This window comes from Notothenia rossii (assembly GCF_949606895.1).
Source record: "Notothenia rossii genome assembly, chromosome: 3".
NCBI lineage: Eukaryota > Metazoa > Chordata > Actinopteri > Perciformes > Nototheniidae > Notothenia > Notothenia rossii.
Window position 1 is genome coordinate 7,321,018 of NC_136901.1, and position 27,994 is coordinate 7,349,011.

General features: G+C 42.8%; 2 protein-coding genes across 8 annotated transcripts in view; one reads left to right on the forward strand and one right to left on the reverse strand.

Moving 5' to 3' along the window:
• The window catches only part of LOC307034294 (FERM and PDZ domain-containing protein 4-like), a 382,085-nt gene that overhangs the window by 265,297 nt on the left and 88,794 nt on the right, over positions 1-27,994 (forward strand). The window lies entirely within an intron of this gene.
• Positions 1-27,994, reverse strand: part of LOC307034296 (rho GTPase-activating protein 6-like) — a 56,354-nt gene that overhangs the window by 9,009 nt on the left and 19,351 nt on the right. For 3 of the 4 annotated variants that reach the window (XM_079673064.1, XM_079673063.1, XM_079673062.1), the window contains exons 2-3: positions 5,444-5,603; positions 1,352-1,423 (exon numbers count right to left, since the gene is read on the reverse strand). In XM_079673064.1, coding sequence (XP_079529190.1) covers positions 1,352-1,423; positions 5,444-5,603 — 232 coding nt within the window. Of the gene's footprint in view, positions 1-1,351; positions 1,424-5,443; positions 5,604-23,144; positions 23,505-27,994 lie in introns of those variants that run through there. The other variant, XM_079673065.1, reaches the window with a different exon arrangement.

A 27,994-nucleotide genomic window follows, 5' to 3' on the forward strand; every position in this document is an offset into this window, starting at 1 on the left:
TCTTATTCATGTCCGTGTGTTCATAATAACTGGATGTGTTTAAGTCTATGGCGAAAGTCCAGAAAGTTATAAGTTACGTCACATGTTTTTACCATTCATAAAGTGTGATATTATGAGTTTCCCACACAAGGCCAATTTGTACATCTTAAAGGGTCCCCTATTATTCTAATTTTCATATATAACAAACTACAGGAGAGGGAAAACCACCAAAAACTGAATAGGGCCATAGGGCAATTGATCCTAAGTGAGGTAAATGTACCCATAAAGGACTCAATGCAGATTATTTATTCAACCTTATTTGCAATAACTGAGCTCAGATTACTGTGGCTGCATCAAAAGAGCCGGCAATCTGCTTTATTCTCTCTTGCAGAGAGATTAGCCTGCTTCAAAGTGAAATGCAGGGCTGGTACTCCGGACCTTGGGAGACATTTTAATTTCAAATCCATTTTGCAGGTTGGACCACAGATACATCTGGGCCATCTGCTCTGGAGCCAGGCAGGTAGTGGAGGTAAAAACTCAACTAGAGTCAGAGCTTCACCCTGAAATAAGTGAAACATTCATTGTAGTACTCGAAGTCCTACAATGAATGTTTTTCTGGGAATAACACTGATTGTTTGCCCTCAAGATAATCAAACGAGTTTTTCTCAGACAACACAGCTGCGACATTCTGCAGCAGCCTCGTCATCATTCCAATATGAAACTCCACAGCTGTTTCTCAGCCTTCTATTAGAGCAGGAAATAATGCTTGATCCAAGATAACACAGAAAAAAGCCTCATGTATTGCTCCAAAATATGAATAAACAATGCTTTTACTATTTCTGATTATGATGAATAACACACCAGTCGTTAGTTTTCTGGATAATACTTGCCAAAGTCGGGTGAATGCGTGAGTGCTTTTGTTTATTGCGTTAAACTACTGATTCTATGTAGCATAAATAATGTGTACTTACTTCTAGAAGTCAGTAATGTAAAAACACTGCAGGCTAAGCAAAAATCTGCTTATTTTTGACCTTTCCTTGTTATTTATTTTTGCAAACGAGACCACAAATGTGTTATGAAAAGCCTGATTCCTTCTCCTTTCTGCAACTGGGCTTCTTTGACTAAGATTCTGTTTCTGCCAAATATGCTTTGCTTAGTGCAGAAGAGTGGCTCCTTCTCAGAGCCAGGCCCCTTACAAGGAGTCCCTGCACTTAAGCTAAATATAAACTGTCGAAGCCTGGTAAACAGAAAGTGTTTTTATAACCTCTCTGTTCACCTGCCTGAGGGGCGGAGGCCACAGACTGGTTCTGTCTCACCGGCTGTGACAAACACACTGAGAGAAGAGAGTGTGTGTTCAAATGACTTGGCGTACCTTTGTCTTTGGTCTTCTCTTTTGCAAGCGAATCCAACTTCCTCCTCAGCGACTTTTTCCTCTTCTGTCCATCTGGAGGGAAAAAAACAGGAAGATAAATCACGTGTAACAAATGGTTTCCATATCTGCTGAATCCCTCTTAATATATCTGATAAGTTTATGTCAGGAATGCAGACGTAAATTAACCACGGAGGATAGCTGTTTTAATCAATTTCACTGAAACATCAGACAGGTTTAGATGGTATTAGCCAGCAGAAAAACATATTAAAAGGGCTGCTATTGTTTATCTACACTCCCAAATATGTGGTATGTGTTTTTGTCTACGTCAACATCCACGTTTATGGCTCCAAAGGAGGAAAGCCGTCTGTCAGCTGTCAACATGACAAATGACTCCAGAAGTTTCTGATTAATGACGAAAGGAAATCTGGAGACCGTGGCGACCTTAAAGTCTCAAGGATGTCAGTTTGTGAAACCTCAGCAGCTTTTAAAGTCATCATTCGGTCACTGTGCTGCTTGTTTTTTTAAGTACCCGAATCCCTTGTACACACCGTTCTTTGCTTTGATGTGCTGGTTTAGCAACCTTAGTATGAACCCCTAGATGTTCCCTTTCAGCTGTATCAAATGAGTCACTGGGGGGGGATTCAGAAAAATGCATCCAGCCCCAACAACACGCTGCGGGTTGAGTCAGGCAGCAGGTTCAGTTCTCCCAATCGTGCCTAACAACATCCCTGCTGTTGTTCGAGAATCGATTTATGGCCACTTTAGTGATATACGAGAAACGTCAGGTCCTTTTTAAAGCTTCAAATAAAAACCGCAGCTTGGAGTCAGAAGCACAAGAAGAGACATTTTAGAGAGAGAAATAATGTGGGGAGCAGTGAGGAAGGGGTGTGAGATGGGAGAGGGAAAGCAGATGTTGTGATGGAGAGTTAGGGTGGGGAGAAGCAAGGATAGGAAATGGTTTGGATTTTTTGACAGATGGCTCCCAAAGCCGTACGGAAATCCCCCGAACCTCCAAACCTCCCTACTTCAACTCCCCGCCAGTTGTGAAAGTGTCTGAGGAACCTTTGCTTCTTTCTCATCTCATCAAACCCTCAACCCATCCTTCTTTGTATCTCTCAGTTTTATCTCTCCCTAATCTGTTTTTCGATCTTGAAGAACACTTAGAAACACGACCCCTGGGCTCAGATGAATATGCGAAACAGCCGGGCTGAAGAAGCCCACATTAATGAACCCACACACAAGTCTTACACACATGTTGAAATATTTCTTCAACTAGCACATGGCGGCCGTTAGGGGCTCTGGAATTCATAAGCAACACAGACAAGTGCGTTTTAAATCATGGTGGGGAGAGGTTTAACCTTCAGCTGGAATGCAGGCCCTGGATAATCCGCCGTACCGCTGCTATGGCGCTCACTGCACTCCTATAGTGCAGGGAATGCTACTTACTACTTCATTTATGTTTGATTTTGAGATCTTGTGCCAATTAAAATGAGTTTAAAGTGGACCTATCATGCTATATTTGAATAATATAGTGTAGGACCATACCTATATAAGGCATATTTATACTTTTTATTTTTCAAAATACCAAACAGATCCTGCATTTTAGCCATTCCTCGAGTGTATTTAGGTGCTGTTATCTAGTTAGGAAAAAGGGTGTGTGTGAGATCCTGGTGGCTGCAGGCTGGGCTCACGTGAACAGCAGCAGCAGGATTGAGGCTGTGTGTAATATGTTCATGTTTTAATAAATGCCCACACCGGGTTATCATTTTGGACGTTCTGCCTCTGCCTCCTTGCTTGGTCGGGTCGCTCAACGCTCAGCTTCACAGTTGGTGTTAGAAGTGGGATTCGACCAAGTGAGGAGGTCAAATTGACGAGAGGAAAGAAGAGGGACCAAAGAGAGGAACCGCGGCTGGGGGGGGCTAGGCCTGGAACTGACCAGGGGGCCACGGCTGCTGAAGCAGCAGGAGACGAGAGACAAGCAGCAGGAGACGAGAGACAAGCAGCAGGAGATGAGAGACAAGCAGGAGGAGAAGAGAGACAAGCAGGAGGAGACGAGAAACAAGCAGGAGGAGACGAGAGACAAGCAGCAGGAGACGAGAGACAAGCAGGAGGAGACGCGAGACAAGCAGGAGGAGACGAGAGACAAGCAGCAGGAGACGAGAGACAAGCAGCAGGAGACGAGAGACAAGGCCAGGCCAAAACAGCTTCACAAGTGGTTTCAGAAGTAAAGGCCTAACAAACACTTTGAGGAGGAACAAAGAAGCCAGCGCAACAGATGGAGCCAGATGACGGTGCATGAGGACGACGGGGAGGAGCTCAGGTTACGAGCAGACCGATCGGACCGGAGGAATGAGCCGCCATTGGGGAGAAGAGCACCACACTTCCGTAGAGACCCCAAGTTAATGCCACTCACTCCTGAAGTTGAATGATATTGAGCACTTTATGACAACGTTTGAAAGTGTGTCCATAGCCTCAAGGGAGGAACCTAGTGTGTCCATAGCCTCAAGGGAGGGACCTAGTGTGTCCTTAGCCTCAAAGGAGGGATCTATTCTGTCCATAGCCTCAGGGGAGGGACCTAGTGTGTCCATAGCCTCAAGGGAGGGACCTAGTGTGTCCAGAGCCTCAAGGGAGGGATCTATTCTGTCCATAGCCTCAAGGGAGGGATCTATTATGTCCGTTCTAGAAACTCAAGGACTTGAAGGAAGCCAAGACTGTCTATCCCGGGTACATGAGAATTTAGGTTCTGTGCACTTTAGGAGAAAGGGGGGGGTATGTAACGACGAGACACCGTTACTAGAGCTCTTGTTAACATGTTTATATAATCTATTGATGTAGTATTTATTAAATGGCATTAATTGTATAAGTGCTCACCCCCATCTTGTCTGTTGCTTACGGTCGTCTCTGTGTTCCCTCCTGCTGATTGCCCGATTGTGTTCACCTGGTGTCTGGTGTTTGCTCTGTGGCTGTGTGTAATACAGTATGTTCATGTTTTAATAAATGCCCACACCGGGTTATAATTTTGGACGTTCTGCCTCTGCCTCCTTGCTTGGTCGGGGCCGCTCAACGGTCAGCTTCACAGTCTGTATCAGATCCGTTGCAGCCCCTTTTTAAGAGATTTGGGTACGGAGGAAAATAGAGAGGGTTGTGTTTTCTGACACTTGGTGAGTTCCCTGGAACACCGGGGACACATATTCATGTAGAAAAGACGTACAAAAGTGCATTTTGCATGATAGGTCCCCTTTAATATAAATCCTGCTTTAAAAAATGTGGTGCATTATTCATACTGATAACAGGATTGTGAAGGTTCTTGCCCACGCGTTTGTTTTAAATTGAGTGGAATTATGTATATTTCCTTTTCTATGTATAAACTCTGATTCATAGAAATTGTTAGCATAGGCGTGCCCAGTTGGAAAACCACCGTCTCTTCCAGTTTCAGTGCAGCGCTCTGCCCATTTCTGCTATTTCTGGATTAATGTGTCCAATTTTGTCATTTTCCAAACCCTTTTTCAAATAATGGCTTGGTTTACAAACCCCAAATATAGTTGTTTGGCTTTAAGATGGAGCCACAAAGATAAATAGAGCCTGTTAAGCAACATTTAGGACATTTTAATAGGCTTTACATGCTGGAGCGGGGTGACTGCACTCAGCGGCGAGGGAGTCGCGTGTCGTTACTTGGAGGGAGGTCAAACAGGAAGCCCCCGATCCCAATGTGAAGTTCGGTTTACATCGAGATTCATGTGTTGTCACAACTTCCCCAAACACAGAGCATAGATGACTTCCCTTAAACACACTTGAGGAGGATGTGGTCAGAGGCTCCTACTTTATGGGGCTGTTGAAAGTGTCTGCTTAATCTTTACACCCCAAACCCGGGTCAAGAATATCAAATGGAGAGCGTTTGCAACAGTTCCGGAGTTCGCTCGCATTATGTGTTCTGTCACAGTTGACATAAACGTCAGGGTCTTGAAAAAACGATGCTATCTAAGGTATGTTGAAGCAGTAAATCCCACCCATTCGGAACCAACAGACGTACAGATTATGAAACTGTTTGACTCTGGCCTACAACATGCGTGAAAAACCCACACATGCTCCCACCTTTTGGCATGGTTATCTGGCATCCCAGGTCATAGTCCTGGTGTAAACGGGTGTAGGCTACTTCCTGCAGCTTTGCCCTCTCCAGCTCCGACAGGCTCTGGATGGAAACCGGTGCCAGGCGCACGCTCCGCCCCGACAGGCTGCTCCAGGTGAAGTCACCCTGGGGAGAAAGAGGATAGATCATCGTTAGTGGAATAATTTAAAAGTAGTCGTGTTGTTTTTCTTCCATCTTAGATGAAGGTTCCCTGGGCTCGATGCATGTGAAACGGAGTTAACCTCTGGCCTTTGCATTCTTTTAAAAACGTTTTCAATTAACTTGTTTTATGTTATTCTCATAGATGATGAGCTTGGGAGTGGATCATGTCGGACAACCAACAATAACAGTGGAAAAAAATAGAAAAAGTCTACAAAATGCCACGAGTGCAAGACGAGGATGATTTAAATGAAAGTAGCCTACACAAACAGATTGACAGGGACAGTGTGTGCAGAGGAAAAAAGGAGCATGTGAGGACATGAAGTGGCCGTGCACTGATGGCATTGCAATATGCTTTCCACACACGTGAACCAGTGTTAAGAATGCATAGCACATGGGCCCAGAGCGTATAGAAAGCATTCTGAGTCACAGCACTTATTTTTCAGTCGCAGACAGGTTTACTTTGCAGCTTTGCCTTAATCTGTGATCAAGGTGGAACTGAATTGAAGGGAATTGCAATGAATTGCTGTAAAAAAAACAAAAAGTGCTTTGGCTTTGATGAACATTTGAGTCATCTGAATCTCTGGTTATGCATTCCTCTGCGTCTACGGAGAGGAGAGGTCAGGAAGAGGGAGAGGTTAAGAAATAGGGGGGAGGGAAGGAGAGGAGACAATTTATCTAATGCCTTATCTAGACAGAGGGCTTACAAGTGTGCTCTAATGTGTCTGTGTTTATATGCTCTTCACATCAGTTTGAAAAAAATTGAATTTCATCATGCTGCCACTTGAGAAATGTTTATTCAAAACGGGTCTGTCTGACACAGTGAAGACTTTGGGTGTTTCTCAATGTCGAGGAAGGCTCCTCCAGAGCCACTATTTCAAGGATGCTACGTCATAGAATCCCGCAGAAGGACTGTTCCAATGTCCAGGATCCTTGGAATTCTACCGAGGACTGTCTGAATCCTTCGTTGCGGGACATTTTGAGGATGAACCAGTGTATCCTCCGCGGTCTTAAAATCCCCACAATGCTTTGCGCACGGACCAATTTCCAAAATCTTTGGCGGAAAATGTAAGGCGGGGCCTCGCATATGACGCACACTTGCTAGCCTGTTCCATTCTTTGTTCTCAGAATGAAAGGAAGGACACTTGCCTGACTCTGAAGGACCTGACTCGGAGGGACATGTCCTACCAAGGAAGCGTCCTCGACATTGAGAAACACCCTTTGTCTCAGTTGGCCTCCATCGACAATATTTATCTTGAAGTCATTCCTCCCGCCCCCTCAACTCTCTTGACCCTATGTCGATGCACTGAAGCAACAGAGCCATCATTCAGCCTTGGGAAGAAAACAAGATGTGAACAAGGGCAACCTGGAGAGCCACCTGTGTGTGTGTGTGTGTGTGTGTGTGTGTGTGTGTGTGTGTGTGTGTGTGTGTGTGTGTGTGTGTGTGTGTGTGTGTGTGTGTGTGTGTGTGTGTGTGTGTGTGTGTGTGTGTGTGTGTGTGTGTGTGTGTGTGTGTGTGTGTGTGTGTGTGTGTGTGTGTGTGTGTGTGTGTGTGTGTGTGTGTGTGTGTGTGTGTGTGTGTGTGTGTGTGTGTGTGTGTGTGTGTGTGTGTGTGTGTGTGTGTGTGTGTGTCACGAGGCCACTGAAACGCGATTTGCCCTTTCTGAATAGAGCACTAGTCCAGCTGTTTGTGTGTATGCCATTCCTTATCGCTGGCTGAGGAAACCCTTTTCCCTGACGCTTGACCTCACACACAGCTTGAGGGGGCGCACACACATGCCTGTACACACACACACGCACAGCATAAGAAAAGAGAAACCGTTGGAAAAGCTAAATAAGAGGCCTCTCCTCGGTCGAGCTGGTTCTTCCCAGCAGGATATCTGAAGGGGATGGATGAGCTTCACTTCTCTGAGCGTCAACCCGAGGAATGCTGACAGGAGAGCGAAGGGGCCAAAATAAATCCTGGCATCACTGCTGGACTCTTGCTACAATGAGCTGAAGGCCTGCGGGACATGCATTCAAATGTAATAATCGAGACGTTCCAAAACCAACCAGCAAGTTGAACTTTTGGCAAAGTACATCCCTGTTAAATGTTATATAATTTGTCTTGCATGAAAAAGCCATCTAAAAGACACCATATCTCAAACATATCTTGTTATATTGTGATATATTCCTCACAAAATGTCATATTGGATTATGTTTTGTGGTGTTTTGTTGGCTGTAATTCAGATTTCCCTGTGGCCAATCATGTTGCTGTTGCATGTTTCAATTTAGTAGTTTTACATTGAAATAAGCAGCAAATTATAACGTTAATTTTTTTAAATGCTTGATTCTGACGTCATGGTTACTCCTGAAGAGTAAAGCTTCATGTTTTTTCTCATCCTACCCAGTAAGAAAACACATCCAGTCACAAACAGTCATCTATTCAAGTGGTGGTTTCCTCACTCTCAGCTGTGTCTAAATGCTAATTAGCTCGTTGCGGTAATAAGCTACAAAGCACAGGTGGATGTCATTATCGTTAGACCCAATGAAGGGAATGAGATCACGCCAACAATCCCATTTAAAAGCCATCCGTTCATTCATTCACCGCTCAGACCGCTCATCTCACAAACTGTACTGTAACACTAAATACCTCTGGAAGCAAAACATTCATTACCGCGGCCCTCAGTGTGACGTGCACGCTTAGCGAGATGTAACACTGTTTGAACAGCCTGTATAGAGACAAATCTGCCATGCAGCCCCTGTCACAATCCTTTAACTTCTTATGTTTGTCTCCAAAATAGAGCTGGTTGCTATGCCTTCACACAACGGCCATCATCTGTTTCCCTCTGTATTTATTAGAGCCATCGCACCCCCCACAGATGTTGTTTGCTGGAACGGCTCAGCAGATCCAATCAGATAATCACAACTTTAATAAATGGTATTTACGGGCAGTTTGCTACACGTAACGCAGTTAAGCATTAGCAGAAATAAACCGCGATAAATCACGAATATGCTTTCCAGAGAGGAGAGAAAAACAAGAGTTAGACACGTCTGGGATAAAAATGCAAAGAGTGATTTAAGTGTTTATCAAAGCAAACAACAGCTTGCAAAAAATCTTTTATTTGCTATTCAAAGTCAAAGTACTAAATACTCGAGACGTGAAAAAAGGTAAAAATATTGCTAAAAGAAATAGAAAGAAAAAGAAAGTACAAGAAGAAAAATAAATATATATAAATAAAATTGTGCAAGAAAATAATTAATAAAATATAAATAAAATGGTGCAAGAAGAAATAGAAATAAATATTAATAATAATAATAATAATAATAATAATAATAATATAAAATGATGTGATAAGTGACACGGTAATGTAAGTAAATTAATCAATCATAAAGATAATTGTATAGTGGAATCAAATACTGCTTATCGTAATATTAACATTTGTGGACTGTTAGTGAGAGTGTATAATTGTTTTTCTTAGTATACTTGTTATGTATATTTAAGTGTGAATCTTGCATTCAGTATGGTCTTTAGCACTTATTGTGTTGTAATTGTTGCATATGACAGAAGTCACACTGGAAAGATTCATGATTTCTCCCACGCAGTTAGATGATTAATGCCGCTTGGACACACAGCGCTCTGCAGCATGTGGTGTCCGTTCTATTTTGAACAAAGGGACAATGGTGAAAAAGCCACAGGGAAAGGAATAAGTCAGTTTCTGTGGCAACTCATACACAGAAAATCAAAAAGGGCCAGGAAGTGAGAGAAAGATTACTATGGTAACTCACCTGGTAACACACACAAACACACACACACACACACGCCGGCAGTGTGACACATGCTTCGTGACTCATTTCCAATTTAATTTGAGTAATATCACCATGATTTAGAAAAGCAGTTATACAACACAGCATGTATAAAATACCAAGCATTTGACATGACGTTCCTCTATGGATCCGTATGTTCTTAGTAACTGTAATGCAGCCAATTAAAAACAACACTATTTTCCCATTCGATATTCCATATGCCAGAGACTTCAGTGAACATTAGAAGCCTGGGGCGGCATGGCAATGCATCGACAACGTGACTGTGAGGGAAAAAAGGTCCCCACTCAACAGAGAAATATATGCATACACACACCACCTTCAATTGCTTCTGGAAATACCCTTATTACATCCCTGGGCGGGCGGCTGTAAATTGAGACAATGCTGCAAAGCCTCTTTTCCAGAAAAATTAAAATATGTTATAAAGCCTATAATCCACTGGTTTGAGCAATGGACAGGGTGTCAATCCTGCATGACTACAATTAGGTTTAACCTTAAATAATGACAAATGCCACAAACGTGAATTTAAGATATTCAGTTTCTCGGTGAGCCTTGATTTGATTCAGATTTACGGTAACAGCTTTTTAACAGAGGGCAATGTAGGGTGAAAGTGAGGGATGCATTGACATTTCCTACCGGCACTTAGACTAGGGATGTCTCTCAACACATGGAACCATAGGGTGTCATTGTATAGATCTGCTGTAAGGCAATATGGATGCGATCACGACTGGTGGCACTAAATGAGAAGTCCATTAAATCCGTGAATAACAGCCTACTACTTCTTTGACCTCTATTGCTACCACGAAGTCCACATTTGTGGTTTTACCGATCTGCCAGTGGTAGAAAAAACACAGGTAGACTTCCAAATGTGTTTTCTATTAATGGCATGCATGCGACTCTCACATCTGTAACGGCAAAATCGTGCCGGCTGGCTTCGTATAAACTAAAATCAAGAATGACGTGTGCAGTCGTACTCCACGAAGGTATCAGAAGCCGAGGAAGAGATCACTTATGGCGAATACAGACACCAAGAGAACATACCTACGTTCTTCTCATCGTACTTTTACTTTGTTTTCTTACCCATTTGTGTTTCAGCTGGCTTTTAATGACCCTTGAGCCGGGTTTCTGCGTCACAACACCGATCCAGAGGAATGCACTAGTATTTTTCAACACTTTTTTTGGTGTGCCCTTTACACGTCGGCTTCATGCATGCATGTAATATATTGCTCTCGTTGACCTGGAACCTCCTCAAGGTATACATCTGCTTGCAATTAGTGACCACCCTCACTTGCCAGCCAGTACTGTTGGTTTGTGCATGTTTGTACGTGTATCTATCACACACAAACAATGATTAGGCTTCACCTGTTTTGGGTTGTCCCTCGCGCTCATACCTGCCAACCTTTAGACCTCAGAAATGGGGGGGTGCTAGTGGTTCGCCGGAGCTGTTAGATTAACATTAACATGCTTATTGTAGTTGTAAGTGCAATGCCTTGCGGCCTGTAGCACAGTCCTTGATGGAGCATATGTGTGGGCTGGACCTGTATTTTACAGGAAAGGAGTGAGCAGAGAGTCGAGTAGTTGTCGATTCTTGTTCTGTTTTCTGTGAATATCTGCCTCACCCTCTCAGACTTTGAGTTGCGCGCGCTACTAAAGAGACGTGTTACCATGGAAACCAAACAATGGTGTAGCTGTATTAAAGTCCGAGTGGAAACAGTCGAGTGGAAATCAGATTTTGTCAGAAATCGGGAGAAATATGACCCCGAAAGGAAACCGGGAGAGGGCAATGAAATCGGGAGTCTCCCGCGAAAATCGGGAGGGTTGACAAGTATGCTTGCGCTGCCTGAGGGGGAACTACAGACCCCTGTTATCCACACACACACACACATACACACACGTAACACTACCCTATGCGAAAGTAATTTAGCGTTATCAGGTTAAAATGTGGGGTTATCATCCTCCTCTGTGGCAGGGTGTGCAGATGGAGTGTTGAAGAATATAAGCTGTTATGGTTTTGAATGCAATTATCATACCACCCATTCCAATGCTAAGAAAAGAGGCAGCTGCTGTTGTTTGGACATATCTGCTAGTGTCTGCATTGCACGTATATGAGAGATGGAACTGTTGATAAGAACCAAACCTGTATCCATAGCAATGTAAAAAATGCAAAGTTGCTTCCAGCTTTCCAATTTAAGCATATTAGGGTTTTAAACATCTGAAAAAATAAACTTTGTTTCTTGCGTCCAGGAACAGTTCTGGGTACGATAAGTACTTTTGCTTAAGGTACATACTGTCTGGAAATTAAATCAATATTTACATTATGGATATAAGTTGCATTTGTACTTGCCAAAAGTATTGGGGAGCATACTGCAATAAATTGAACCTCCTTAAAATCAGCAAAGAAAGAAATGCACTCACTCAGAAAATAAGCCAAGTTATTAAACTGTAAGCCAGTTTCTTCTCTTTTTACATACAGCGGAGAACAATCTGTCCTTCCTTTTCATCTATTCATCACATGATGACAATAACAATGCTGTTTACTTCAGCACATTGTGGTGGCGATTTATCTCGTTTTCCAAAAGGAACCACAATTAGAAAGTTGGCTGAGCGTAACTGTCAAAACAACTTTTGTGTTGACTCCACACTTGAAGCCCTTGATAACACAACTTCTTCCAATAATGCAATACTTTCATCTGAACTATTCTACTTTATGGAGAAAAAAAAAATTCTTGGATAAACTAAGCATTACATTTCTTAGGAACCCATTTTAACCATATGCAGGATTTGAAAATTAGCACACGCGCTAATGTGAGGGTGTCGTATTGCAGTGCATATTGTTTTGATCTGCTTTTGCATGCATGTGTGTGCTCCAAATATTCCCCACAATCGTTGGCAGGAACATCTAAAGGCTCGGGCCAACTTCAAACAGTTTTAAAGACAGATTAATACGAAGGGCCTTCAGCAGTAATTAGCTTCGACCTCGAAGGCTAAGAACCTGCGTAATGGTTACATAAACTGCACAAGTCAAGAAAATCTGGTATTTTATCAACAGTACAGTGGGTAGTGGAAGCACCAGTTGAGGTAATTTGCAGGTGTGTGTGTGTGTGGTTGTGCCTGTGTGGTATTGGCTCAAAGCATTATGAGGATGGCAGGCGAACCAAAGACTACATCCAGAAATTAGTCAGCTGTCATTGGCAGACTGGGTGTAGGTCGGAGACATCAAACTCCAGTTTGCAACACTGAACTGTATGCACACTATCCTTAAATGCTCTGTGTGTGTGTGTGTGCTGGAGAAAGGAAAAACATTTGAAGTCTGTGCACAGGATACTAACCTTTTTCATAACTTTTTAACAGTATATATGTTGTATTTAAAGCACATTCTCTCTGTGTTGGATGTCTTGTTTTGAAGCTGTGATGCAATTAAATGTCCAGATAAGGCATCATGCTTCATACAAACATTTTTCTTTATATGACGCTATTGTTAAGACAAGAAGTGACATATCTCTCAGTTACAATGCTAATCCCTCTGTTAGTGTGAAGTTAACCTTGAATACCAGTGTGAGGTAAAGCAGTGTTGGCCATTCATCCATTCTACCTTGCTTTGCAAACCATTGATTTGCTTGCAAGGTGTGTTGGGATTGGAAAACCTTCAAATACCTGGGGATGGTCCACTAGTAGCTAGACTGCAAACACTGGATAACTACACAGTTTCCTCTCTCCATCCTTCTTTAACTCCTTTCTCCTTACTTTGAAATATACATTTCTCACTGACTCCATATGAGGCTTTTTAAAATGTGTACACATCATTACAATAATGGCTTTTTTTGCGATTGTTTTAGCCTCTCAGGCAACTTTAAAGCTAAAGTAGAGGTTGTTGAAGGTCAAGCCTGATAGCATAGTTACACAATTATATATATATATATATATGGCAGGGAAGACACCATTTCTCAGTAAAGAAATGAAAATACATCTATATATGTAATTCCACTTCTCCTTTTTTTTGAAAATAACATATTTCATTGTATGTTATTTGCTTGCTTAACAAGATTTTTGAGGAAATGGGACCTATGACTCATGTCCCATGCCAGTTCCACATCATTATCCATATCTATACCCTGTTGTCCTTAACCCTCGGCCAATATGTCCTCCAGCCTTTCATCCCCCTGTTTGGTTGGACACATACACAGAACGCACACAAATCAGCCCCTATACATTATCCCCCTTTCTCTCTCTAACCAGCCTAGCAAGCTGTACTGATGACTCTGCTTAATCATTACTAATCCTGTATGGAGAGTAGAGCCCTTGTAGTGGTGGTGCGTGTGGAAGGTGGGGATCATGTGTGTCTTAGCATAAATAAATGGAGAAATGCGTTGCTTGCTCCACGTGAACTGAGACAAACTGATCGTGGCCCGACGGCAGCAGTGGAGACAGTCTGAGCAACCAGACCTGCATGTGTGTGTCTTTATGTGAGCTCCTCCAGGGCTTTGAGACACAAATTAAGGTCACAACCCAGCGGTAGCCTGACCACTGCCAAACAGAACTGAGCGACACTTAGAGTGGAGGAAATGAGAGGAATGTGTGTAAGACCCTGGCATTTTTGCATCTGTGGTGATGATCAATCTTTTCATCAATCCGTGTTTCTTCCACATGCTTATTTGGTTTTCCACATTTCAATGGCTTTCCATGATAGTAATGGGCTCTGGTCAATCAGGAAATAACAACCTCAGTGTTTCTGTCTCTATGTCATGCAAAATATGAAATTAGTTTGTAATGTCCAAACGTGCATGCTGTGTCTGATAATGGTCAGAATGTGAGGCTGCTTCAAACTGTAAATGTTACAGAAAAAACCATAAAACACTCACACCTGTTGTGCCAATTTATTTCATTCATCCAATCGATGATGGTTCCAGCTGTAGAGACAGTAATGGAAGAGAGTTTTTTAATTCAGCATGTCTCCATTAACGTAGACAGATATTCGATACTCATAAAGTGCGTTGGGAGCTTGTGTGTGTGTGTGTGTGTGTGTGTGTGTGTGTGTGTGTGTGTGTGTGTGTGTGTGTGTGTGTGTGTGTGTGTGTGTGTGTGTGTGTGTGTGTGTGTGTGTGTGTGTGTGTGTGTGTGTGTGTGTGTGTGTGTGTGTGTGTGTGTGTGTGTGTGTGTGTGTGTGTGTGTGTGTGTGTGTGTGTGTGTGTGTGTGTGTGTGTGTGTGTGTGTGTGTGCACTTTATCTGTCAATCAGTCAGAATGGTTGTGTAAGTGGCCCCACAGGAATTATTTTCCCATCAAACCCTTTCGCAGTCTGAGCACTCTAACATGTCAGCACCGTGAGAACGGGTAAAACACAAACACACACACATGCACACATAGGCTTCACAAAAACCACTCCCAGAGAAATAATGCACCACTCCATCAATCCTGGAATGTTAAATAGATAGACTAAGAGATTAGAAATGGCGTCTGTGCCAAAAAGCCGTAACGCATCGAGCCTCTGATGTAAAAAGGGAATGCAAATTACGTAGCAACTGGGATACATAACATTTCTGTCATTGTTCCCGGGTTCCCCCTCATATCTAAACACCTCCTAAATCATTAAGAACTTTCTGACAATCTGAAATGTAAATGGACACACAGGCCCATATATGAAGATACTGTACATATATTAAAGGCACTATGATGCTTTTGGGGGTATCCCCTTTCGCAAATAGAAGTTGGACTCCTTTGTTTACTACAGTAACAAACTCATATTACTATGTAACACTTGTGCAGCGGCTCTGGTTTCAGACGGAGGGTGAAAAGAAGTGCTGCAGAGATTTTTAAACATTAAAGCTTCGAGACATGTCACAGTAGAATCTGAAATTGAGCATTATATGGCCCCTTTAAGAGTTACACCACAACGAACCGTGGACCCAGACATTTTGTCTCGTTACTTCCTGTTGTCCAGACAGACCCATGACATCTGTGACGTCGGAAAACAGAGGGGAAGCTTTTTTATTTAAGTGTGACAACTAAAGCTAGAATGTTCCCAAAGGTCTGCCCGAAAGTATCATATCTTTTAAGAATGTCTGGCAATTAATTTATAAATCCAAGTGTCATTAATCTGTCATTCCTCAAACAGCTGCTGACATTTTTGTCTGCTTGACGAATTTCACTACAAACTTGATTTCACACAGTGTGTTCATAAATGTTTCGGTTGAATTCTGCAACAACGGACTGAGCGGCCTCCTTGCATAAGAAGATGTCTTCAGTGAAAATGTCCATTGCAAAAAGCTTGAAGGATCAGTTGGTATCAGGAAGTGGGGTTACAACTGTCCTTTAAGATAAGTGTGACTGAATCATTTCAGAGGCGCAATCTTGAACTGAAGGTTGTTATCTCGGAGCCTGCATGGTGCTCAGGTTTCCTCCGACAGCATAATGGATGCCGTAGATGTTTCATCTCATTTGTCCTTCATCTTTGAAGCTCTTCCATTATCACAGTGCATTTACTCAACACCTCAGTCTTTATTTGTCCTGTATATAAGCATGTGCAAGATTATATTCTGATCCTATTACTTAGTTTATTTTCACCCCAGTAGTAAGAACATGCTCATTCCCTTAGTCCTCTCTCTGTGCTTCCTCCACCGTAACCATTTAACACAGCGGGATCAGAGCAAAGTCTCCATAAGACTCTTTATTTTCCACATGGGTGCCAGATCCCCCCCCCCCCCCCCCCCCCCACCTCTCTCCTGGTGGTTAATCCTGTGAGGTAGTTAAAGAGCGGGGATTATAACCTGCTGCTCCGCTCCTCAGGATCCACATGATGCTGCTGCTGTTGCTGATGGAGATGACAGAGTGCAGGCAGAGCCGTGGTCACTTTATGAGACACATGGCAGCGTTTAGGCACAAGGAAATTGTCACGAGCCACGCATGCAGTCGCACATATGTTCAGAAGATTGCACTGCGTTTGAAAAAAAAGGTAGAAAAACATGAATGTGCATTAAAATATACTATTTTGTGAGTTTGACATTGTGATGCAGCATCAGGGCCAGTTGTATACCCCAGGGCTCCTCCACCACGAGACAGTGGAGTCTGGACTGTAGCTTCTGATCTGGATTCAGAGTTTTCCATGACCGGTCTGAGACACGGCCTTCAGAGCCCCTAGGGACTACTGATGGCTGAGCAGCTACACAGTGTGTTGTTCAGGCTTGACGCTCGTAAATGCACATCATGGGCTTGCATCTGTCCAACTGCTTTTGTCCCATATTGACATTTCTCTGTTTCCCCATGGTTCCATTGAGGTTCCACTGAAAAGTTCAAATGTGTCATTGATTATTGCAGGAAGGGACATTTTGGGGCAATCCAAGTTATCAGGAATTCAGTGATTTATCTTTAAAAAATTGAAGTTATCTGAACTGTGGAAGAAGTAAGCAGATATTGGTGAAAGTAGAAATGCTATGATCTGAAAATACTCCTTTACAAGTAATAATCCTATATTTAAAATGTTACTTAAGTAGAAGTACAGAAGTAGAAATACTCATTATGCAGAATGCCTTAAACTGACCGTCCTCTGATAATAACAAAGTGATGTCATCAAAAACGATGAATCTGCATGAAGGAGAAATCCCTTCAGGAGTAATTAATTCAACGTTTACAACCATCCGCTTCGTTTCAGTCCAGGAAGTTTTAGCCAAGTGTGACTTCCTGGAGACCCACGCCACGCCCGCCACTGCCCAGCAATGCTTTGTTCTCGCTACTGTGTGTGTGTGTGTGTGTGTGTGTGTGTGTGTGTGTGTGTGTGTGTGTGTGTGTGTGTGTGTGTGTGTGTGTGTGTGTGTGTGTGTGTGTGTGTGTGTGTGTGTGTGTGTGTGTGTGTGTGTGTGTGTGTGTGTGTGTGTGTGTGTGTGTGTGTGTGTGTGTGTGTGTGTGTGTGTGTGTGTGTGTGTGTGTGTGTGTGCGTGTACGCCTCTGTGCACGTGGAACGCAGGTCGTATTGGGGTCAGCTGGTCTATTATTGATTTCCTAGCGGAAAGGGAATGAACAAAGCGCTCCAGTGCCACTGTCTTCAACCTTCAACTGACCGAAACGTGTGTGTGTGTGTGTTTATGAATACGTGCCAGTAAAAAACACTTTAATGACTATGTGTAAAACACTTTAAACAGAGGCTGATACGTGCTAATGGGGTGTTTAATTAACATGGTAAACTACTTATCACCTTCCCACTGGCACTGCTCCGAGAAAGCAATCAAAACTCAACACACACTCTGTTTCTCTCGGGTTTGTTCAGTGGGAAGGGATGGGAAACTAGATCCACAACACACATGATCCTGCGCTGATATAGGATGGCAACAAAATATTCTCAAATGTACTCATCAGATCTTTGCTGCCTCCCCGTGTTTGACCCTTTCTCCCCCTTAATCATTTTCGTTCACTCCCTGAATCTGTCGAAAACATGTAAGCGTGCAAAAAACTATTTTTCTAAGAAGATTTTGATCGTTTAGCTTTTTTCCCTTGAGCTACTGCACTAACTTTTTTTATTTTAATTGTATTTGGCACAGAGGAGTGTGAACTTGACCCAAAACAGCCAAGTGCTTTCCAGGAACTACATGTCACTGTTTTCATAAGATCATCAGAGTGGATTAGTTTAAAAATGATACCAGGCTTGTAAAGTTTCAAACTGATATAAATCCATTTCTTAAACTAAAACGTCTAACTTTGGACCATACAACTTGTCGATGCCAGCTTTCAGTCAACAGGTTTAAATATAAGGACACAGATGTTTTTTGTTGAAACAACCCCCCTCTTATCCATCTGTTCTAAGGTTTGAGGGAATAAACAAACATGCCTCTTTTGATCACTGCAACCAATAAGATAAAGCTAAGAACACATTTTTGGGAAAGGACCAAATAAAAGGAGATTATTAACTAACCCTTGGGACATATGCTTCTGACGTTGCTTTTGATTAAAAACTCAAAAAATGCACCCACTGTTTGATGGACAGAGTCATTCATCCACTCATCTATCATTCGGCGTGTGCAGGCCCTCGTGTTTCCTGTTTACATACTCATCATTTTACCAGTGCACATGGTGATAACGGTCCCAGAGGATTTCCCATCGATCTAGCGTTTCCCTTTACCGTGTTGTTCCTTTTATTCAACTTTATGTAGTGTAAGAAGCTAAATGCAATGCCAGCTTGTTTTTCTTCACAAGTGTTTACAAGATGCATGGCAATAGCACTCCATACACTGGGTAAATGATTATAAAAACCCTCTAGAGCTGGTTTCGTGGAATCCAATTTTGACTCTACTCCCAGTGAGAAAACAGAGAGCGGAAGGAGGGGAGGAGTGGGAGAATATTAACAGACTGTAATAGACTGGAAGGTAAATAGCGAGTGTGTTACGATGAAATGGGCGTGTGTGTGCTCTGCCACAACACACTTGTTGATCCACACATTCCAGCGGCAGCGTTGGGAGCAGCTAATCCAGTTTTCGTCAAAGGACCCTTGAACCTGGGTCACACTTCTTCTATAACTTGCTCAAGTCAGATGCATGGGCACACACATTAAATGAAAATGTGTGCACAGCAGGCACATGAGACGCTGCATGTATGAATAGTATGGGTGTCTTGTGTTTTATTCTTTGCAAAAAATGTGTTATTCCTGGCGTCCTTGTCTCGGTTTTATTATTTCTCTGAGATGTCACCAGACTGGAAATGTGTCTTCCTGCTTCTTGTCTGTCAGCTCATCGGTGTCTGTCAGTCTTGATTATATCAGTCCATCTCTTTCTATAGGTCTGTCTGTTTGAGTTGTTTTTACACTAACACCGTCGGGCAGTTCATGTACGCAGCAGCTGTTTGCATGTGCTGATTTTCCCTTTAAAGAGAGAGAGAGTATATAACGCTTATTTTCAGGTTTAATTTCCGTCCCTAGAACCATAGCTTGTTAAAAAATGTGTTTTGTGGTTCACCGTATTCCAAATCTACTATATATGTGTGCCCTCATTTCTTAATGTTTGGTAGAGCAACATATTGTGGCACAGCTTGTTACATGAGCTTTATCCTACACAAAAACAGATACTTTTCTTGAGACCTTTCACCTTTAGAGACACTCAGTAAAACAGATGACATGATACTCGTTGACCCTTTTGTGAAACTTTCCTTGAAATGTCTAACGCTAAGAAAAATGTGATTTGCCCCGCAGCCTCATGTTTGCCAGTACAGCTAATCATCCTTAAACTGCTATTAAATGCAAATACACTGTTGTTATTTTTTGGTTTGTTTACAACGATAAGCAGGAGATTTGGTTTGTTTTTACCGTAGCAGTGTTGCAAAGGTCAGCCCGGGCGCAACAGCTGTCTAAGGTGTTGAAAATAAGAGCAGGGGATTTCTCCGGCACAATCTGTTCTCATTATTAAGCATCTAGTTTGTGTGCGTGACTCATGTGTGCTGAGCGGGTGTGAGTGCTACCGTCAGTGTGTGTTTGAAGAAATTGATTACAAAACTCTTAATGCCCAGGATTTGATTAGTTCTGTCTTTGTTCAATACGCCGCTTTGCTGCAAATCCAGGGGAACATGCTGTTAAAAATCCCTAAACCATGATCTTATACTTCACGCAGCAACGCGGTGATGCCCTCACGGCTTCAACACAAACAGCCAGGAAACACGTCTAACCTTTTCCTGAACCTGCTGACCAACTCCCTTAACATTGCCAGAAAAAAAGAAACCGCTCACTGAAGCAAAGGAGGAAACTAGGGCAAGAGCTTCAGCCTGTAAATCAAACTCCTTAAAACATCACATATTTTGTTCAGGCCCAGAGAAAGACTGCTTCCTCTGGTAGCACGTCTCCCTCGAAAAACAAGCGGATCAGATCTTGCCAGAACTTTCTCCTCTGCGTTTCCTCCGCTCTGTTCTCCCTCGACCATCTCCATAAAAAGACAAGTCTTAGGGAGGGCGGACTTCTCCTTCGCTGTTGATAATAAAACAAGTCGGGGTCTAGAGAGAAAGACGAGTTGTTGTCATGACGAGCCAGAAGTGACGGCTGAGGAACGTGAGGAGGGGTTTTCCTGCCACATATGCAACATTAGAGCAGGAATCCTTTTCAAGTGCCAGATTAAAGAATGTCGAGGGCCCTGTCGCACAACACATGCCGTGATAAGGGTCAACGAGCCTGACATATATTATTAACGGATAGCGCAGCCTGTGAAAACCTATTTGTATTTGTACATTTTCGAAATGCTTCAGTATCTGTGCGTGCGTTCCTCGTGTCTGCTGACAAAATGTCCACTCCTGCTAAGTTTTCACTTTGGGTCAGAGTATGAAAGCTTGTACTAAATGTAAATCAACACGATGTACCGGTGACGCATGGATGCTTGATGCCATCCGCCCACAAACACTCACGCAAACACACGTGCATTCTCGAGCATCAAGGATAACATCAATTATCTTTCGGATTAACTCAGTAATGATTTATCTACTTCATTTCAATTTGCTGTTTCAGTCAAGGCTTTGTGACTTTTTCTGCCAGAGTTGTGTGTACTGGGAGTGGCAGGGGAGTAAAACAAACACACCTACTGACTTGGAACAAGGTCAGCAGGTAAGCAGAGGAGGAGGAGAGCGTGTTTGCTCCGTGCTTTATGGAGGGAGGGAAAAGGAAGAATTTGAAGTCTCTGAAAACAATGGAAGTAAACGCTGGGAGAATGTGCAAAGGGGGGAACAATTGGAGACAATAAGGGGATGCTTGTTTAAACAGGTAGCTGCACTTTGGATGACAAGGGTTGCTCGAGGAAGAGTTGTTCCGTTTGGTCAGCGATGAGAGACAGAGCTGAAGAAGGAACAAGCGATAGAGGGGGACGGTGATCCATCATCTCATCAATACTTCCTTTGTGTTTCTCTCTGTCTTCTTAAGTCCAGCCACTTACAAAAAAATCAATCTCAAATCTTTTCACACTCCTCTTAAAGGTTTACTGAGCATGCAGCATTGGATTCCTAAATAACTCCTTCATTGGAATTCTTTGAAGTGTAGAAGTATGACTTTATTTGACGTCCTGGCCACAGCCTCAGGGTTTGGTGGCTCCAGGATTAGCTCACTTAAACCACACTCCTGTCTTTTAATACTTCCTTGTGGTTCATTTCTATGAAGCCATTATGTGATATAATACACGTGCAAATAACTCAAAAACATTCAAAAAAACTTAACAAGTATACTTTTGAAATGATCTGTTAAGGTATTTAGTGATGGTTTGTTCCTCTTTCCGACTCCTCTGCGTGAGATGAATCTTGCTTACGTTGACTTAAAAAGTTGCCTGCGTATCACTCGGGTAATCCTCGTAATGCTGGAACACAAATTCCTTCCAAGAAGGCAGATGTGATATCAATCGATACTCCATTAGTTCAATGCTCTGACGCCATAAGCAGAATACTTGACATGTCACTGCAAGTGGAATAAATGGGGGGGCCACCCCGAAGGGAGGATTAAACGCTAGCGTAAGATTATCTCACTTGCTTCTTCACGGCTCTGTCTCCCCGCCCTCTCCATCCCTGTGTGTCTGCAGTCTGGTAACCTAGAATTTGAAATATGTATCTGTCCTGCGTTTGTTTATGTGTAATCAGATTACCCATTCTGACAGGACTCATGTATATTTTCCATCATGTGTTTATCAAGTTTGCAGAAGGAGACCAGAACTTGAATAAACAAATAAGAGCCCATTTGTCATTTCTTTAGAGGGATGACATACAATGCAGTGGAGGAGGGCCTCAAGAACAGTTTGGTTAGTGAAGTGAAGATTGTTTGATGCAGTTACTGTGGGCATAGTGTGCCGGCTGCTTTCACACTACAAAGCCCAGAGTCCAGACCACAGCGTGCTGCCAGCCGAGCCAAAGAAAATTGTATTGTTTTCCAATCAATGCTTGCAGCTTTATGAGGGCTTCCAGCCACAGAAACATTGCTCATAAAGAGGAGACAGGCCGCTGGAGCAGTCAGCAGAGGATTCCTCACCACCGGGGAGGAGGAGAAGGGGGAGAAATGGAAACACAAGGAGGGAAGAGGGGGCGGATGATAAAACACTAGCATGTGTGCAGGTTTAAATCCACGACACAACTCCATTCCCACATTCGAAATGAACCTGTTCTGCAATCTGCCAAACTTGAGCTCCAAAATGCTGAGGGTTTCATTTTGAAGGTGCAGTTCCCATCGCTCCTCTCGGCATTGACCCATATCTGTGTGTTTTGCCCTCATGTGGCCACAGAGCAACAACACCTGTAGCTCTGTGTCTCAGCTGAGCGGTTTGCAGAGCAAAAGTCCCCTCTTCGAGTCAGGAAACGTGTGTGGTCTTGTGTGTTTGCATGCTCTATACACCACATGTCAGGAAGCTTTTGCCTGCAGAGGCCCCTTTTTCTTCACTCAGTTTTTAAAAAAAAATGCTGTCACTCATATTTAACAGGGACATACTTTTTATTAGTTTTTAACCTCAAAGTTAAAGTGATTTCTTGCATATCCTCACGTCCATGCAAAACAGTTATGCAAAGGCACAATTTAAGTGTTACGATCTATATTTAATATGCAAAAAGTCATTTTAATGCAGTAGATAAACATCTCTCACTCTGTTCCTCACAAGCACGCACACAGATACACAAAACACGCGCACTCGCATACAACAGAAGGTGTGAGCCCTCAAGCCGCGTTATCGTCACACGTCAGGGTCTTTTAAATGTATTTATAGCCAATTAACCGAGTACTTACGAGATAGGAATTTTGCCTGTCGAGGAACACGGAGTCTCCCATGGTGCCGGATAAGTATCCACATATAGTAAACGACCAGAAATGGAGATGCAACAAATGATATCCCGTTAGAAAATAAATCCGAAAAAGAGTGTGAGCGCGGCTGAGTGGAGCGTAGAAAAACAGAAGTGTCCTCTTCTCCCTCTTCTACATTCAAGACAATCGTTTTCCCACTGCAAGTCGCTGCAGCTTTTTAAGAGCTGACGTCTTTACACGAGTCAGAAGCGCGTGTCAGAAAACCAACTGTGCCAGAACGGACACCATAGTGCGTAATGCGTAACGGATCCATACTGCGCGCTCCGTGGACTCGGCTGAAGACAGATGCTGAGCCCAGCGAGAAGAGGCAGAGAGACTTAGGTCAACGACAGTGTGAGCTAGAACTTCCGGTAGAGATTTTCAAAATATAACCGCATTTGGTCAGGGTTGTATCTTTACGCACAAATCAGATGGCAACTGTATTACTGAAACAAATGGTGTAAGAAAAAAAAAACGTAATTGTATTTATTTATATTTTTGACATGTTGTGTTTCTTTTTTATAATGTCATGGATTGTGGCCTACATGAGATATCTTGTAATTATTTCCAACAGTTGTTTGAATCATCCCAACATTCCTACATGTATTATGCATTTTTTTTGGCAGCATATTTAAGCTATTTAGCACTGAATATCAGAGAGGCAGAGAGGGACGGTAGTGGCACTAGATGAGGAGGACTAACGGAAGAAGATTTTGATTATCAACTCACATGTTTTCATGCCAGTGAACCACAAATGGAGCTGCCTAGACAGTTGATAAGATTGTCTCTGTAAACTCCATATAGGGATGTTCTGGATTTTTGTATGGTTTATGGCAAAGAGCTACAACTGTTTTTGTTGTGTGTGACGAGGGAATTACATATGTTATTCTGATCTGTTATTCTGCAAATCATAGCTTTAAATTACAAAATAAAAGAATAATTCCTGGAAGTTAGCTGAAAAACATCATGCTCAAGTTAAAAACAAACCAATTCATCTTGTGGAAAGTTGATATCCGACAGATAGAAAGGTTTTTCTAACTGTGACGAATGGCTTGCTGTAGGCCTTATTACGGGAGCAAATAAATCAAAGCGGAGAGAATTTACTGGACAAACCGCAGAACCATAACTGTGATCGCTTGCTTCCATTGTAAAAGTCATTTATGGTCACTTTTATTTATGGGCATTCCCCTTCTGAAATCTGCTCTTAAGGGCAAACATGAAAGGCCAGTCCACCACTGGAAGATTTCAGCAGGGGGGGGGGATGTCTCGGTTTGTGTGATGCTTAATGTGGAACCAGTATTGGGAAATCTGCATCTAAAAACAGAAGCATGCAAAACAAAAAAAGCACAACACGATGTTATCAGTGGCTGAACAATACTCATTCACACACTTGCTTTGCCATGCAGGAGTGTGTTTATTGAGCAAAACACAAACGAACCACCCTCTTTTCTCTAATTGAACAGTACATTTGAGTCAATACGTGTAAGAAAAAGGACATTGAATTGCTCCCTGCTTATCAGATAGCGCCGTAGCAATTTGAAGAATGCTGGGAACTTAAGAGGAACACTTACTTTGCTGTGAAATCTCGAGATAACAAACGGAGCCCAGGCTCAGCAATAAACCAGGCGCATATCCATTGCAGGGCCTCACTCGGCTTAGTACGGTATAGTTAGGCCAGGCTCACTTTATGATGCGTTTCCATTACACTTTAGTAGCTGTGTGTATCTCACACAGGCATCATCACAAACATGCAGTGTTATAAAGTTACCCACGACAAAAAAAACCTGTTCTTACAGAGAATAGCTCTTTGAATGGCTCACTGCTTATCAGATCTAAATGAGGTTGGTCAAACATTCGAGGTGTTGTATAAAGTTGCTTGTCTTTAGAGTGAAGGAAATAAGGACAGAAGGTGGAGCCAATAACCCTTTATGTTGCTCTCTTCAGCCGCATGCATTTTATTTGGGATTAAATAGCTACTGATGTGAGGTAATTGTTTATTTGTGACACTGATAATGCAGAAAACCGAGTTAGTTTGTTTCATAACTAACTGCGTTGTGAAGTTGATGAAGGTTGTTCTAGACCAGGGGTGTCCAACTCAATTTCATCGCGGGCCACATTCGCATAAAGTTTGCACTCAAAGGGCCGGTTGTAACTATATATAAAAATAATGTATTATGTTACATTATTGCCTCTGAATTGGATTATTATCGGATAGGATAATAACTTAGTAATTAACTACGTCTGAAAGGCAGCAGAAGTCCATGGCAAATAATTGCAAGTCTCTTCAGTGCGCATGTCACAAAATGAGATGCATTGTGGGACATGTAGTTTATGGGCAACCTGCTTCTATAAAGTGGCATGGAACCGTATAATAAACGTATTATATTCCTTGCAAGCTCTTGCGGGGCCACAGAAAATGAAGTCACGGCCCGGATTTGGCCCCCGGGCCTTGAGTTTGACACCCCTGTTCTAGACCCTGCACATGTGTTGTCAAGTTGGTGAAGATGTTTCTTTATTTGCATGAGTTTCGGCACATGTGTGTTTTTAACTTGCATAGTTGTTGCTCCTGTTGGCCACCGGACATAATCATGCACTTCCCATCTAACCTCTAAGCTTGACTTTACTGATCCTAGCCACGTTGCTGACGCATTTTGTTTTAAAATAGCAGCAAAAAACACAAATAAAACTGATTAACTATTGTCAAGTGAAATAATGATCTTGTTGATGCTTCCTGGAATAAAATAGTCCTATAAAACGCACATGTGATTTTAATACAGCCCCTCCCTCGGGGACAGAATGGAGGGAATATGAAAGGAAGGAGAAACAGGAATGTATGATTTTTCAGTCAAAACAGTGACTGAAGTGCAGTCGTGAGGTTGGAAGCTGTGTTTTTTGGTGCTGTTGGAGACCCTTTGTTTCCTAAAATGGAGTTTCAATTGTCCCAGTAGGACCATGGCTGACACACACAATACACAGAGCCGATGGGAGTGAGAGGCTGCTGGAGAAGGAGAAGAGGGAGGAGAGGAGAAGAAGACGTGTGTTTCTACACGCATGTTGGCCGCTACGAGCTACTACTGCACGTTGCAACACAATTGAATGGTTTTAAAGCCAAACTGTCTGAATCTCCACGTCCCTTCATCTGGCCATCACTTCTCATATCATCTTGAATTTGTTAAAATGATGCTGAAATGAGCCCCCCTTGTGATCATATATCAAATTCAAAGCACGCAGGATTTTCCAATGTTGAATTTGGCGCGGCCTGTTTGTGCTGATATATCACATCCCTGCTATTAAAGTGTTGATCTGGAGGACAAGTGGAGTTTAGGCAACAAAAGAGACATTGAGGAGTAATTACAGCGATCTTCTTTTTCTCTCTGTTAAAACAATTATTTTACTGTTAACCCGCGTGGCTACTCTTTCATTCCTGAGCCTTTTAATGCAGGCGGACTGCTCATGTTTACATCGTCCCGTCGGGAGGTGCAGCACCCTCCTGCAGAGGCCGGATGCCTGAGTTGTGAAATCACTCCATCGTGCGGAAAGTATTCTGTTAAAGTGCTTTAAGACGATCCAGTAAATGACAGAGACAGAGGCCTTTCGATCTGTTTAATAAACACTCATAAAATACATGTCGCAAGGCCCAGATTGAAGTGTTTGCATGTGTTGCATCACACTCACGAGCTCGCATGAAGTCAGAGTTCATTAAAGGGGCCCAATTAGGCTAATAATGCTAAAGTCAACAGAAGTAAATGACAACTGTGCACTTGGTGAAGAGGAGAAATGAGTGAAACTACGGAGTGTTTTCCTTGGTAGCTCGTAGTGTTTGACTCTCTCGTCAGACGATGAACTTTGACCTTGGTTTCACAACACACCGTGTAGAACGAGGATAAGAGAAAGAAAATGAGCGAAAGGGGAGAGGGGTGGGGAGGAATGGTAAAAACTGGGCACACATAAACGAATTTACAGCAGGAGCTGCACAAAGCAGCTCTGGGGGATGACCTTACAACTGGGGAATGTGAGCGTGTGTGTGTGTGTGTGTGTGTGTGTGTGTGTGTGTGTGTGTGTGTGTGTGTGTGTGTGTGTGTGTGTGTGTGTGTGTGTGTGTGTGTGTGTGTGTGTGTGTGTGTGTGTGTGTGTGTGTGTGTGTGTGTGTGTGTGTGTGTGTGTGTGTGTGTGTGTGTGTGTGTGTGTGTGTGTGTGTGTGTGTGTGTGTGTGTGGAAAAGAGAGAGACAGTGCTGCACTCCTTCACTTTGGAGGTAAACACAGAAGACACACAAACAAATAAATTAAGGAATTATGTCTCTCAATCTACCTCCAGAGAAGACCGACGGAAAATCAGTTTTTTTTAGAGGAGCTACTCATCCACACACACACACACACACACACACACACACACACACACACACACACACACACACACACACACACACACACACACACACACACACACACACACACACACACTCACACACACAACGTGACGACAGCGCTGGTCTGGATTCAATCTGGGCGCTTCTATCAACAGGCCAACCCAGTTGTCCTAAATCTCCATACTCTGTCCTGAGGGCCAATAGACAGAGAGGAGGGGAGAGAGGGACAGGGGGGGTTGGAAGTGAAGGATTTTGGGTAGTCTTGCAGCTCGCCTATATGGCTTTCATCTCCATACCACCTCCATTAAAGTGTGTGCGAAGTAAAAATGCTTGGACCTGATCTGACTTTGCATGATGGAGAAATGTGTTTGCAGGAGGAATGTGGATTTTTCGAAGTAAGAAGGGGCAATTTGTTGAGTCTCTGGTTG